Source organism: Zootoca vivipara, chromosome 3 (genome assembly GCF_965207765.1).
Source record: "Zootoca vivipara chromosome 3, rZooViv2.hap1.1, whole genome shotgun sequence".
NCBI lineage: Eukaryota > Metazoa > Chordata > Lepidosauria > Squamata > Lacertidae > Zootoca > Zootoca vivipara.
Window position 1 is genome coordinate 117,311,328 of NC_142586.1, and position 13,193 is coordinate 117,324,520.

The 13,193-nt window shown below is 49.7% G+C and overlaps 1 protein-coding gene across 3 annotated transcripts in view; it reads right to left on the minus strand.

The window, feature by feature from the left end:
* EFR3B (EFR3 homolog B) overlaps nt 1-13,193 on the minus strand; it is a 103,879-nt gene that overhangs the window by 71,859 nt on the left and 18,827 nt on the right. The window contains exon 1 of one of the 3 annotated variants that reach the window (XM_088666979.1): nt 9,973-10,039. The exons of the other annotated variants lie outside the window; for them this stretch is intronic. Coding sequence (XP_088523105.1) covers nt 9,973-9,979 — 7 coding nt within the window. The 5' untranslated portion in view covers nt 9,980-10,039. Of the gene's footprint in view, nt 1-9,972; nt 10,040-13,193 lie in introns of those variants that run through there. 3 annotated transcript variants of the gene reach the window in all.

A 13,193-nucleotide genomic window follows, 5' to 3' on the forward strand; every position in this document is an offset into this window, starting at 1 on the left:
TTACAAAGCATAACAAAACATATAAATGAATATTTGGAGCAAAACCTTCTTTCACCCCCCTCCTCCCACCCTTTCCCGCCCTCTGCTCCCCCCCCCACTTTCCCGACTTCTGTTTCCACTCTGATATTCACTCGTGCATTTATTTCCTATACAACTCTATGTTAATACTAAATAATACTAACTCAAACGCTATTTATTTTATATTTCTCTTCATATCTCCTACTCCACGCTTTTGCCTATTTATTTATGACTGTGACCGCGGTTGCCATGGCTTGTATAGCATCGGCCACTTTTACTCACCTTCTGCAATAATAATAATAATAATTAATTTATATCCTGCCCATCTCAGCTGGGTTCCTGCAGCCACTCTGGGCGGCTTCCAGCAAAATATTAAAATACAATAATTCATCAAATATTAAAAACTTCCCTAAACAGGACTGCCTTCAGATGTCTTCTAGAATTTAGATACAGCAATACCTCCGGTTACGTACCGTCCTCCTTGCGAACGCTTCGGGTAACAAGCTCCGCTAACCTGGAAGTATGTGCCCCTGGGAGCGAACGTTGCCCCGGGATGCGAGCAGAAGTCGCGTGCAGCAGAAGGCCCCATTAGCAAAAGCGCGCCTCATGTTAAGAACGGTTTCAGGAGAAGAACGGGCCTCTGGAACGAATTAAGTTCGTAACTGGAGGTACCACTGTAGTTGTTGATTTTCTCAACATCTGAAGAGAGGGTGTTCCACAGGGCGGGTGCCACCACTGAGAAGGCCCTCTGCCTTGTTCCCTGTAACCTCACTTCTCACAGGGAGGGAACCGCCAGAAGGCCCTCGGAGCTGGACCTCAGTGTCCGGGCTGAATGATGGGGGTGGAGACGCTCCTTCGGCTCTACTGGGACAAAGCTATTTCGGGCCTTAAAGGTCAACACTTTGAATTGTGCTCGGAGACGTGCCGGGAGTCAATGTAGGTCTTTCAGGACCGGTGTTATGTGGTCTCGGCGGCCGCTCCCAGTCCCTAGTCTAGCTGCCACATTCTGCACAATCGTCTCCAGACAAGGCACAATCGAAACAGTGGCCAAGGGGACGGCAGATGCATTTAAAAGAAAAGCACAACAGCAGGAAACAGGCCCTCGTGGCAAAGAACCGTTTCCCCATCTGGAGAAAAGAAATGGTGTGGAAAGGGCCTTCCTTTGGAAAGCTCAGGGGTAGAACATCAGCATCATGTGCAGGAGGTCTGAGGAGCAATCCTAGCACCTCCCAGTAGAGCTGGGAGAGACACCTGCCTGTTAATTGGAGAGCCATTGCTGCCAGTCAGTGCAGGCAGTACTGAGCCCGATGGGCCATTGGTCTAATTCCGTATAAGGCAGCTTCGTAGGTCTCCAGAAATTGCATGTTGCATGTGCCAGTTGTCTCTCGAGACGAATGCTATTCCACAGAACAAGGGCAGCTATGCTAAAAGCCCTGCTCTGGGCCTCTAAGATCTTTGCAACTTCAAGAAGAAACTCTCCTGCTTGTGGTCTTCTTGCTGGGGCATTTGGGACTCAGCTACACGGGTCAACTATAACGTCAAAAATGCATTATAAAAATGTGACACCAGAGGGCACTGTAGAGCAGTGATCCATCGCCAGTGGTAAATTGCATCGAGAGCTACATTTTTAATGGCATTTTTGAAAATGTAGATCTAGCCTTGGTTATGAACATTAGACCCTAAGAGGAGCCTGCCAATGGCCCACCTAGGCCAGCATCCTATTCTCACAGTGGCCAGATGTCAGCAGAGCCGGGCGATGTATCAACATATTGTCCAAAGCCGGTTTGAAGTCCGTATCGTGATATCAGCTTCATACCGGTAGTTTCTGACCTGGCAAAATATCCCGAATCACGCCGTGTGTGTGTTTGCTATGCAAAAATCACGGTGCGGGGAAAACTGTGAAGCCTGCCGATGCCTCTACATAGCTCCCTCCTTTTTTTCAGACGTTGAGATTAATCAGTATATCACAAGGTTTAGCTGGTGATATATTGCAAAGCTGAAAACCAGCTCCATCGTCATTTCCAGATATATCAGTATATTGTGATGTTTAGCTGGTGAAAACCAGATATTGCCCAGCCCAGTGGGAAACCAGCAAGCAGGATTCGAGCACAAGAGCAACTCTCCCCTCCTGTGCAAATAGGATGCTGGAACATCTCGGTCCCCTTTGGGCCTGACGCTTTTGTGAGCCTATTTTCACATGCAGCACAATGACACACAGTTCTGCTGAACGCGGCGCTACATAGGCAAATTAGCTCCCTTCCGGCTGTCTGGCCCAAAGAATGCGGTATTATTTTAAAAGGGGAGTTTTTTTTAAAAAACACACACAAACCAAGCTCTCTGCAGTTTGCATGTGGCTCATGCCCTCCCGCTAATGATTTCTTCAGTAGCGATTCATTCAGGCAGGATTCACAGCAATTAGCATCGCTGGTTTTTAATTGCATTTCACTTCTGCCGTCTCAGGCAGGGTGCAGCTGTCATGGGGGCAGGCCTCTCCCCGTAGATCCCCCTGCCCCACTCTCCAGGAATTGTCAGAAGGGACTGCTAAGTGCTGAGAGACTGCAATGCACAAACACAACCACACACACCCCGACATCTGATCCCAGCTGCAAGACATTTTCTCTGTACCACAGTCCAGAGCAGTAAAACAAGGGATGGTGTCTGTTGGAAGCCCTGCCCCAAACTGCACATTTTAAGGTCTTTTAAGCTGCACATTTTAAGGTCTTTTAAGCTGCACATTTTAAGGTGTTTTTTTCAAAGTGCACCTCGCACAAAACAAAACACGGGCCAGAGGAGCAAACATTAATTTCCCCCTCCTCGAGGGGAGCATTTGCAAAAGTGGAACATGGACAGCTTGAGTTTCTCTCCACCAGTACAAAGAAACACAGGTTGCTCCCGATTCTCAGATCAGCAGGTGAGGCGGTCAACCTGGGTCTGAAGTGCAAACACTTTCGACTGCAGGTGGGTGTCTGCAGTATTTATTTACTTACACCAATTCTATACCACTTAATATATTAAAAACATGGTCATCTGTCATGGGTGCTTTAGCTGAGATTCCTGCATTGCAGGGGGTTAGACTAGAGGACCCTCAGGGTCCCTTCCAACTGTAAAATTCTATGATTCTGTGTTGAGGCTCCGTTCTCTTGCTTCTGTGGCTCTGGGAGGACACTTAGAATCATAGAATCGTAGAGTTGGAAGAGACCACAAGGGCCATCCAGTCCAACCCCCTGCCGAGCAGGAAACACCATCAAAGCATTCTTGACATATGCCTGTCAAGCCTCTGCTTAAAGACCTCCAAAGAAGGAGACTCCACCACACTCCTTGGTAGCAAATTCCACTGCCAAACAGCTCTTACTGTCAGGAAGTTCTTCCTAATGTTTACGTGGAATCTTCTTTCTTGTAGTTTAAATCCATTGCTCCGTGTCCGCTTCTCTGGAGCAGCAGAAAACAATCTTTCTCCCTCCTCCATATGACATCCTTTCATATATTTGAACATGGCTATCATATCCCCCCTTAACCTTCTCTTCTCCAGGCTAAACATACCCAGCTCCCTAAGTCGTTCCTCATAAGGCATCGTTTCCAGGCCTTTAACCATTTTGGTTGCCCTCTTCTGGACACGTTCCAGCTTCTCAGTATCCTTCTTGAACTGTGGTGCCCAGAACTGGACACGGTACTCCAGGTGAGGTCTGACCAGAGCAGAATACAGTGGTACTATTACTTCCCTAGATCTAGATGCTTGCTTTAGCTATTTTGCTCTGCAGGCACATACCAGTATTCTGGGGTATATCAGCCCTTAGAATAATAGAACTGTAGAGTTGGAAGAGACCCAAAGAGTCCTTTAGTCCAACCCCCTGAAATGCAGGGATCTCAGCTAAAAAGCTCCAACCAAGGCAAGTCCACCACCTCCCCAGGAAGACCATTCCACTGTCAAACAGCTCTTGCCCTCAGAAAGTTCTTCCCGGGGCTTAGGAAACCAAACCAACATGGCCCAGTCATCGTCAACCCGGTGCTGTCTGGTGGTTTTGAACCACAAAACTTCCAGAGGGGACCTGGTTGGAGAAGGATGGGCTACCCAATTTGACCTGGCGGGGAAATGGCAGGGAGCAGGGATTCCCCCTGTTCCAGAAGGTTCCAAAGACAGCCAAGCCACAAGCAAAACCTGCAACCTCCAGAGGATGGCAATTGTGCCACCCCCAGGCGACAGCACCCACAAACCCGCTTCACCTGGAGACATCCCAGCCATGCACTGCGACAAAATAGACCCCTATGAATTAATGCACGATTGCCAGGCCAGAAATGCCGAAAGTCGAGGAATAACTCCAGTACCTGGAATTGCACCCGCCTTGCAAGGCTCAGGGTAGGAAATGATCTCAGCCCCCCAGGATCACCTCTGATCGGCTTGTAAAAGGGTTCCCAGCGGAAATGTGCTCTGTAGAGAATCCACCCCGGGCGGGAAGGCCGGGATCTGGTGGAACCATTTCCCCCTGCCCTCCAGGACGCAGAAGGGACAGACGCAAATTTAATCATCTTTCCCTGCGCGGCAGCGGCGGCTACAGGGGAAGGAGGGCTTTTGCCAGCTGCCACAGCCAGCTGTTGGACATTAGCGGCCCTATAAGTGTAAAGGATTTGCCTCTGCGAGCAATGTGGCTTTCGGCGGGGTCAGGGGAGGATAAAACGCAATCGGACTAAGTGTTTTGCAGGATGCAGGCCAAGGAAAGGGAGACCCGCTGGTATTGTGAATCACCAAGCTGCGATGAGGCAGGAACGGAAGCAGCAGAAGCAAAGAACTTTGGCCATGAAGACTCTCTGGGTGACCTTGGCATCCTGCAATCGGTGTTAGAAACTCGGGTATATGAGCTAGGTGCCAAATGCCTCCTTAAACCAAGGTCAGGGTCGCCAAAACGGAATGTCTAGTTGCCATCTTGGGGCAAGGCGGCTCCAAAGTCTTATTTTTGTTGTTGAGTTTTTTTGCAAAATCGAAAAAACATCTGTCCAGATTTTCACTTTTTGAAATATGGCAACCCTATGCAACGCTATAAAGCAGGGGTCAGCAAACTTTTTCAGCAGGGGGCCGGTCCACTGTCCTTCAGACCTTGTGGGGGGCCGGACTATATTTCGGGGGGGGGGGAAATGAACAAATTCCTATGCTCCACAAATAACCCAGAGATGCATTTTAAATAAAAGGACACATTCGACTCATGTAAAAACACCAGGCAGGCCCCACAAATAACCCAGAGATGCATTTTAAATAAAAGGACACATTCTACTCATGTAAAAACATGCTGATTCCCAGACCATCCGCGGGCCGGATTTAGAAGGTGATTGGGCCGCATCCGGCCCCCGGGCCTTAGTTTGGGGACCCCTGCTATAAAGTCTCACATGGGATAGAAGCAATCTACAGGAGGAGCTTGATGCTCTGAAAATAGAGACGGTGCTTGTACTGTTGTAATGCAAGAAAACCCTTAATAAGGACATTTAAATAATAATAATAAAAATCCCTTGCTGCCAGATCCACAGGGGTTCTGGTATATTTAAGGTGCTGTCACAAAAGTCTCTCTCCCTCCCCCTTTTGCTGGTTTTAAACGGATGTTCTGCTCCTGTGTTTATATGCTGGCTAATAATAATAATAATAATAATAATAATAATTTATTATTTATACCCCGCCCATCTGGCCGGGTCTCTCCAGCCACTCTGGGCGGCTTCCAACAGAAAAATAAAACACAATAATCTATTAAACATTTAAAAGCATCCCTGAACAGGGCTGCCTTCAGATGTCTTCTAAAAGTCTGTTAGTTGTTTTCCTTTTTGACATCTGTTGGGAGGGCGTTCCACAGGGCAGGCGCCACCACCGAGAAGGCCCTCTGCCTAGTTCCCTGCAACTTGGCTTCTCGCAACGAGGGAACCGCCAGAAGGCCCTCGGTGCTGGACCTCAGTGTCCGGGTAGAACGATGGGGGTGGAGACGCTCCTTCAGGTATACTGGACCAAGGCCATTTAGGGCTTTCAAGGTCAGCACCAACACTTTGAATTGTGCTCGGAAACGTACTGTGAGCCAATGTAGATCTTTCAAGACCGTTGTTATGTGGTCTCGGCGGGCCGGCCAGGATCATCAAGGGTCTTATGACCAGGCCTTATGTGGGATGTTTAGCCTGGAAAAGAGGGGATATGAGAGCCATCTTTGGATATCTGAAGCGCTGTCACATGGAAAGCTTGTTTTCTGCTCCTCCAGAAGGGAGGTGACCCAAAGGCCATCTAGTCCAACCCCCTGCAATGCAGGATCCGTGGGGAAGGAAAAGAACGGATAGGAGTTGTGCAATAATGTGGGTGCTTCCCATTTCCAGCGGATGCTGTGCAGGAACAAATTCCTGGCGAAATTGCACTCCATCGTGTGATTTGAGGTCGGCACACAGTTCCCCTTGCATTATCTAAGGACAGGGAGAAATATTTTTGCAACAAGGCATCAATCCACCGACACTCGGCAGTGACTCGCAAAGACGTCACTGTGGCGGAGATGACAAGCAGACGGATTCGGGAAGGAATCCAGCAAATTATACCATACCATGTTTGCAAATTGCATGCCAGCTTTTTACAACTCGTTATACAGTATATATACAGTATATATAGAGTGACAAAAAGGCCAGTTAAACTTTAATGTTCATTTATGCAGCACTTTTTAAACACAGGCTTGCAGACGAGTCGTACTCAAGTTTACAAGCCCTCAAATGAATTTAATCCCACCATCACTATCACCCTGCATTAAAAATATGCATGGGATGTCTTCCAAGGGAGGCTGCCAAAAGGAAGTATCTGGCACTGCTCCTCTTGAAGGCCCTCCCCCCCCCCATGCTCCCTGGAGAAGCAGAAAGGCGGTTCAGCTGCCCTTACTGGGCAAACGGCAAATGGCTGACCTCAATGAGCCCATTTTACAGATGGAGAACTGAGGTGAGGCTAAGAAACAGGACTGGCCCACTGCCATCATGGAAAACTATCCTAAAGGAAGACTTTTGAGCTGAGGTTGGATGGCCATCTGTCAGGGATTTCTTAGCTGTGGTTCCTGCACATTCCAGGGGGATGGACTAGAGGACCCTTTGGGGTCCCTTTCACCTCTACAATGCTGTGATTCTATGGTTCAGCTAAACTGCAGCAAGTCTCTTTTGTTAACTGGGGATCTCTCTCCTTGGTAGCTATTCCATATTAAGGAGTCATCTTTCGAAGGAAATGGAATATTCCACAAAGGACAGGCATGATTCCCATGCAAACAGTTCAGTCAGCAGAGCTTGAGACTCTTAATCTTTGGGTCATGGGTTCGAGCCCCACATTGGGCACTCCAGCGGGTTGGAATAGGTGACCCTCAGGGTCCCTTCCAACCCTACAATTCTGTGATTCTATGTTTTGGAAGCGATACAGGCCCTTGCAAGGGTTAAGTACTGCAGTTGAGATGCACGGCCATATCAAAATCCCAAAACAAGCCCAACCCCAATATCACAGTTTATTCACGAAACATGATTCACCCATGACTGGGATGCAAGCCAAAATAGATCGGGGGGGGGGGGGGACGGACACTTCAAAAGGTTGCAGTGGTATTTGCATCAATCTTTGAACTCATCTTAACTCCCTCCACCCAGAACGTTCATGGACATTCAAACAGGAAGAGTCGGTCACAGATAGAACTGCCCTGCAAGCAGAAATGCAGCAGCTAAGGCTTTAGAGCTCCTGGCTCAGGGCAGCAGAGCAAAACCAGTCAACGAAACAAACAAAAGAACTGGGGGGGGGGAGAGTGGCAATCCTAGAAGGACGTATTTTCAGCTCACTAACCAAACTGATCGCAGGGGGGTTGGACTAGATGACCCCTTTTATTCTGAGTCTCCGGGTCGCAATGGAACAACGACGAGATCAGACTCAAAAAGAAGGCTCTCTTGGCTCAGCGTTTGCAAGGAATCTCGGAGTATGACCCAGCAGAAGCCGGCTCAGTGGGGGTGAACCTTGTGCAAATCACACACACACACACACACACACAACAAAATTGCCTTTGCAAGCCCTGATTCAGAAACATCCGCTTGTTTCAACTCTGGAGAAAGACCCAACAGCATCACTGATGCTGGTCTTCGGAGAGGGCTAGCTAGAGCCAACCTGTTATCCGCAGGATCAGGGCCCTGGGATCGCATTACTCACCAGACAAACCTGGAAAAGAGGGGAGGGCACCATGCCCAGATTCACACACACACCCACACACACACCCCCGCAAACACACACAAAGCAGATTGTAAACACAGACCCACAGCTGTGGTTTCAGCTGCAAATGCTGCATTGCAGGGGGTTGAGCTAGATGACCCTCGGGAGGCCCTCCAACACTACAGTTCCATGATTCTGTGATAACAGAGGACACCCGCCACACACACACACACACACACACACACACACACACCCAATTGCACAGATCACACACACCCCAAGTCCCAAAGACCAAGCTCTCCTGCATTTGCACCACCAGAGCAAGACAGCTGCAGACATCAGACTGCAAATAGGGGTGGGGGGTGGGGGGTGGTAGAACTCATTGAATATGGCATTCCAAGGGAATTAAGTAACAACATGGGGGGGGGGCTGGGGGTGCAGGGAACAGTGGCAAAAATTGTGCCTGCGCAGCAAAAGTGTTCCCTGGTCTCCAGCAGAGGCTACAACTTTTGTTCAATAGGCTGTCAATACAACAGGGGATTTTTATTTTTGCGGGAGCAGGGGGGGGAGTTAACCCTTTTGATGCCCTTAAACTCTCTGCAGAGCTCTATTCTACTGGACAGACTCCAGCCTTGGAGTCCTTTGTAGTATTTACGGAGTTCCGGGGGGAGGGCTGGAAACAGGAGGAAGGGAAATGCCATAATTTTTTTGGGGGGGGGGTCACGAAAGACAACTTGCAGGGGGCTGGACTAGATGACCCTTGGTGTCCCTTCCAACTCTGCATTTCTACAATTTCTTCTCCATCTCCCTTTAGACTGTGGGGCCACCGGAACAAGACCCTGCTCCGTAACACCAAAGAAGCTCCCCTGTCAGGCTTGATTTCTACCTGCGGGGAATTCCCTTTCATGCCTTTTTGGGGGGGGTGGAGAGGAGGATTTCAAGCTGCCACCTGAAGCTGGGGGCGGGGGGGGGGGTCGTGCCGGCACAGTCCAGACACACACAACACCTTCGCCGGACCTGTGGACCACACTAACCAGTTAATTTTTTTTTAAGATATTTTTTTCTTTTTAAAGAGAGGCAGCCCCTGCAGATACTGTGATTTTCAGAAGGGGGGAGGAGGACGACGAGGAGAGGGGGGCTGCTTAACTCTTTCCTTCCCAACAATTTCCCCCCTTCCTGCAGCACCTTTAGAGACCAACGAAGTTTGTCATCTTTCCTTCCCAGTCAGCCCCCCCCCCCCGGTTTTGCATAGAACTGCTTCTCCCCGCAGCTTCGCCGCAGAAACGCCACGATATAGCTATTTATCAGGCCCTGGAAATTGGGGGGCGCTCTTCTTTGCTAGAACACCCCCCCAAAAAAACCCCCCAAAAACAACAACCACCAAGCAGAACTGGGGAGATCTTGTTTCCTGGGGCCAGAACTGATGAAAGACCACTTTATAAATATATATTTTTCCCTTTCCTGACACAGCCGCGCACCCCTCGGGCATCTCTTTTTCGGGGGGGGGGGCAGCGATGCCTGCCTGTTCCCCGGCATCTCTCCGGGCATCGCGGTGGGCGAGGGGACCCCTAGGAGGTGTAGCCGGAAGGTGACCTTCGTGGGCGGAATTTGGGGGGGGCAGGGATGGTGGCACGAACAACATTTCCCCCCCCCTCCAAAAAAGAAGAAGAGAGAAACAGGCAGGAAAAACAAAAAGCAAAACGGAGGGTCCCAAGGTGCCAGTCCCTGGTGATGTCGGGGAAAAGGAGAGTCAAGCGGGCACCCCCCCCCCGCGCGCGCCCCCTTACCGTACATGGCTCGCCTGCGGAGCCCCAGCTCGCCGCGCCCGCTCCGCCGCGCTCCCCCGCTCGCTCTGCGGCGCCGCTCATTCACCGCCGCGGCGGAGCCCGGAGAAGGCGGAGACAGGCGGGCATGAATGAACGAGGGAGGGGGTCTTCTGCGCATGGGCGGAGAGGGGGTGGGTGGGGGTCCTCCCTCAGTTAGACACGCCCCTGTCGGGGGGAGTCAGAAGAATGGGAGGGGGCTCTGGTACCCTAAGGAGGGGCTTCGGAAAGAGAATGGTGGGCTTGGGAGGGATCCCCAAGGGGCATCTAGTCCATCCCCCGGGGTTGTCCTCGGTTAGACACGCCCCTCTCGGGGGGAGTCAGAAGAATAGGGGGTCTCTGGTACCCTGAGGAGGGGCTTCGGAGAGAGAATGGTGAGCTTGAGAGGGATCCCCAGGGGCCATCTAGTCCATCCCCCCCGGGTGTGTCCTCGGTTTGACACGCCCCTCTCGGGGGGAGTTGGAAGAAGGGGGGCTCCGGTACCCTGAGGAGGGTCTTCGGAGAGAGAATGGTGGGCTTGGGAGGGATCCCCAGGGGTCATCTAGTCCATCCCCCGGAGGGGGTCCTCGGTTAGGTACGCCCATTTCGGGGGGAGTAGGAATAGTGGGGGTCTCTGGTACTTGGCAGGTATCTGCCTGAACGTCTGATTCAAAACCTCCAGCGAATCGCAGGATGGTGGAAGGGATTGTGAAAGCGTTGGAAGGGACCCCACGGGTCATCTAGTCCAGCCCCCTGCAATGCAGGAGCCCCTGACTGACGGGCCCCCCAACCATAGCTGCCAAGTTTTCCCTTTTCTTGCGAGGAAGCCTATTCAGCATAAGGGAAAATCCCTTAAAAAAAGGGATAACTTGGCAGCTATGCCCCCAACTGCTGTCCTGCTTCAGTCTCCACACCTGTATGGTACAGTATGTGTTGGGTGGAGAGGGAAGAGGTGGGGGCAATTTCTGGAAATCGCCATGTTGATCTTATAGAATCCCAGAATCATTGAACTGTAGGGGTCGAAGAATGGACCCCACGGGTCATCTAGACCAACCCCCAGAAATGCAGGCATCTCAGCTGAAGCATCCATGACAGGTGGCCATCCAACCTCTGACTTGAAACTTCCAAGGAACTAGGAGAGTCCCCAAGCTCCCGAAGGGAGACTCTCCCACTGCGGAACAGCTCTTACTGTCAGAAAGTTCTTCCTAATATTTAGAAAGAATCTCCTTTTTTGTAACTTGAAGCCAATTTGAATTCAGAGGTTGGGCTCCTCGCTTCTGCGCCCGAAAGAAATCTCTCTCCTCCTGGCTTTTGTCCAAGCTGAGATGGACTAAATGACCCCTGGGGTCCCTTCCAACTCTACACTTCTAGGAAATGTCAAGAAATATTACACATATGAACAGTGGGAAATCTCTCCCAGAGCCCTCCTCTTCTATTGACTGCAGCAACAGCTGAAATCTCCCCCCTGCGCAAACGTTATACTGTATACAGTATATAAAAAGTGAAATTGGCCTGATATTATTTTTTATACCTATACTGGGGCACAGGCTCATTCAGCGTCATCTGTATATGCAGGTATCTGACTCATTCACGACTATCTTGAACCTTTATTTTCCATTGTAATGTAAGTCACAGGTGGGGAATACTGTTACCGTATCTTTTTATAATTATTTATTGTTTGTAAAGGGAGCCTTATTATCCCTTTAGAACTGCCCTGGATCTCTGTACATTTGTCCTTCCATTTTTGACTCTGTTTTCATTTTTCTTGTTACGTTTGCACTTTGTTTGTTTGTTAATAAATCAATGCAATTTTAAAAAATGTGAAATGGGAATTTCAGATTTCAGACAATCATTTTCACTTCTGAATTTTAATTTTGAGGGGGGTGTCTTTAAAAACACACAATTTAAAATAAAAACAAAAGCCACACCTCTAAATCTTCTGACTTGTGATTCCTAAGTTAATCATGTTTTGAAAAATCCATTGTGGCTCTGTCTCTCTCCTCCTGCCCCTGAAATCGCTTCTTCCAGAAAAAAAAGAATTTTTCTCTGTTGTTGAAATTCCCTATCTGAAACAGGCGCCCACTGTCTGAGCAGAATTGCGGCTCCCGCTTCAGAATTATCTCTCTCTTTTTGCAGGCGGGGGGGGGGGACTGCATCACTGGGTGACGTCAGCAGAAGCTCCAGTGTGGGTTTTTGGGGGGGGGGTGCGGGTGGAGGGAGGATCAGCTCAGCCTCAGCTCTGGACCGCAAGGGCTATTTATACAACTCTGCTGATGGAGAGCAAGGACTGCGCCGGATGTTAAAATGCACCAGAGATTTCTTTGCTCAGGTAGCCTAAGAAACTGGAAGACAGCAGGGGGAGAGGAAGGGGGGGCACAGCTCATGATACGTATAAATGATGTCTTCTGGGGCGAGGGGGAAAGGGGGGTAACATTATGCAATGCTCCTTTGCATGGGTGTAACCAGGATTTTTGTTGGGGGGCAGCCAAAGTCGTTGAGCTTTTTTTATGTCCATAAAAAGGACATTACAGGAGATCATCAGGGTTCTGCTGGGGGGGGGCAGGAACCTCAACTAATAAAGCCCCTGCCCCTTGGCTACACCCATGCTCCTTTGGTAGGAAAGCAAAGCAAAAAAACCCACACCTTTCATCTGCCTTGAAAACTGAATGACGAGGAGAAGAGGCTCAGCTTTCTTCCTGACATGCTAGCTTTCTGAGTGCAGGGAATTGTCCAATGCATAGTAGGAGCATTCTTTCATGTGAGGCTCCATTTGCTGTCTAAAGAGGTGTGGCCAAAACAGGTCCCGCCTGCTCCCCCCCCAATTCCTAATCTGAAGATGCCAGACAGAGAACCTGGGAGTTTTCTGCTTGCAGGACAAGTGCTCAGTCAATAATTTCACCTTTCTGGTTCCATGGAGCTCGTTCACTGGCAGGGGCACTAATTCAGGACCAGGACCATGTCCCCATCGCAAGTCTTTGTCTGAGTGATTCTGGATGGGTAACGAATCCAAGGGAAATTGAATTGGTCTCAGGGTGTGTATGCAAAATTGCTTACTGCAGATGGGATTTTAATTTTAGGGCCTAAATTACTCCTAGGTGACTTTTTCTAGAGGGGATCAGGCAGGATAATGCATGGGGGTAAATCATAGAATCACAGAGTCGGATGGGACACGACTGGTCATCTAGTCCAACCCCCTGCAATGCTGG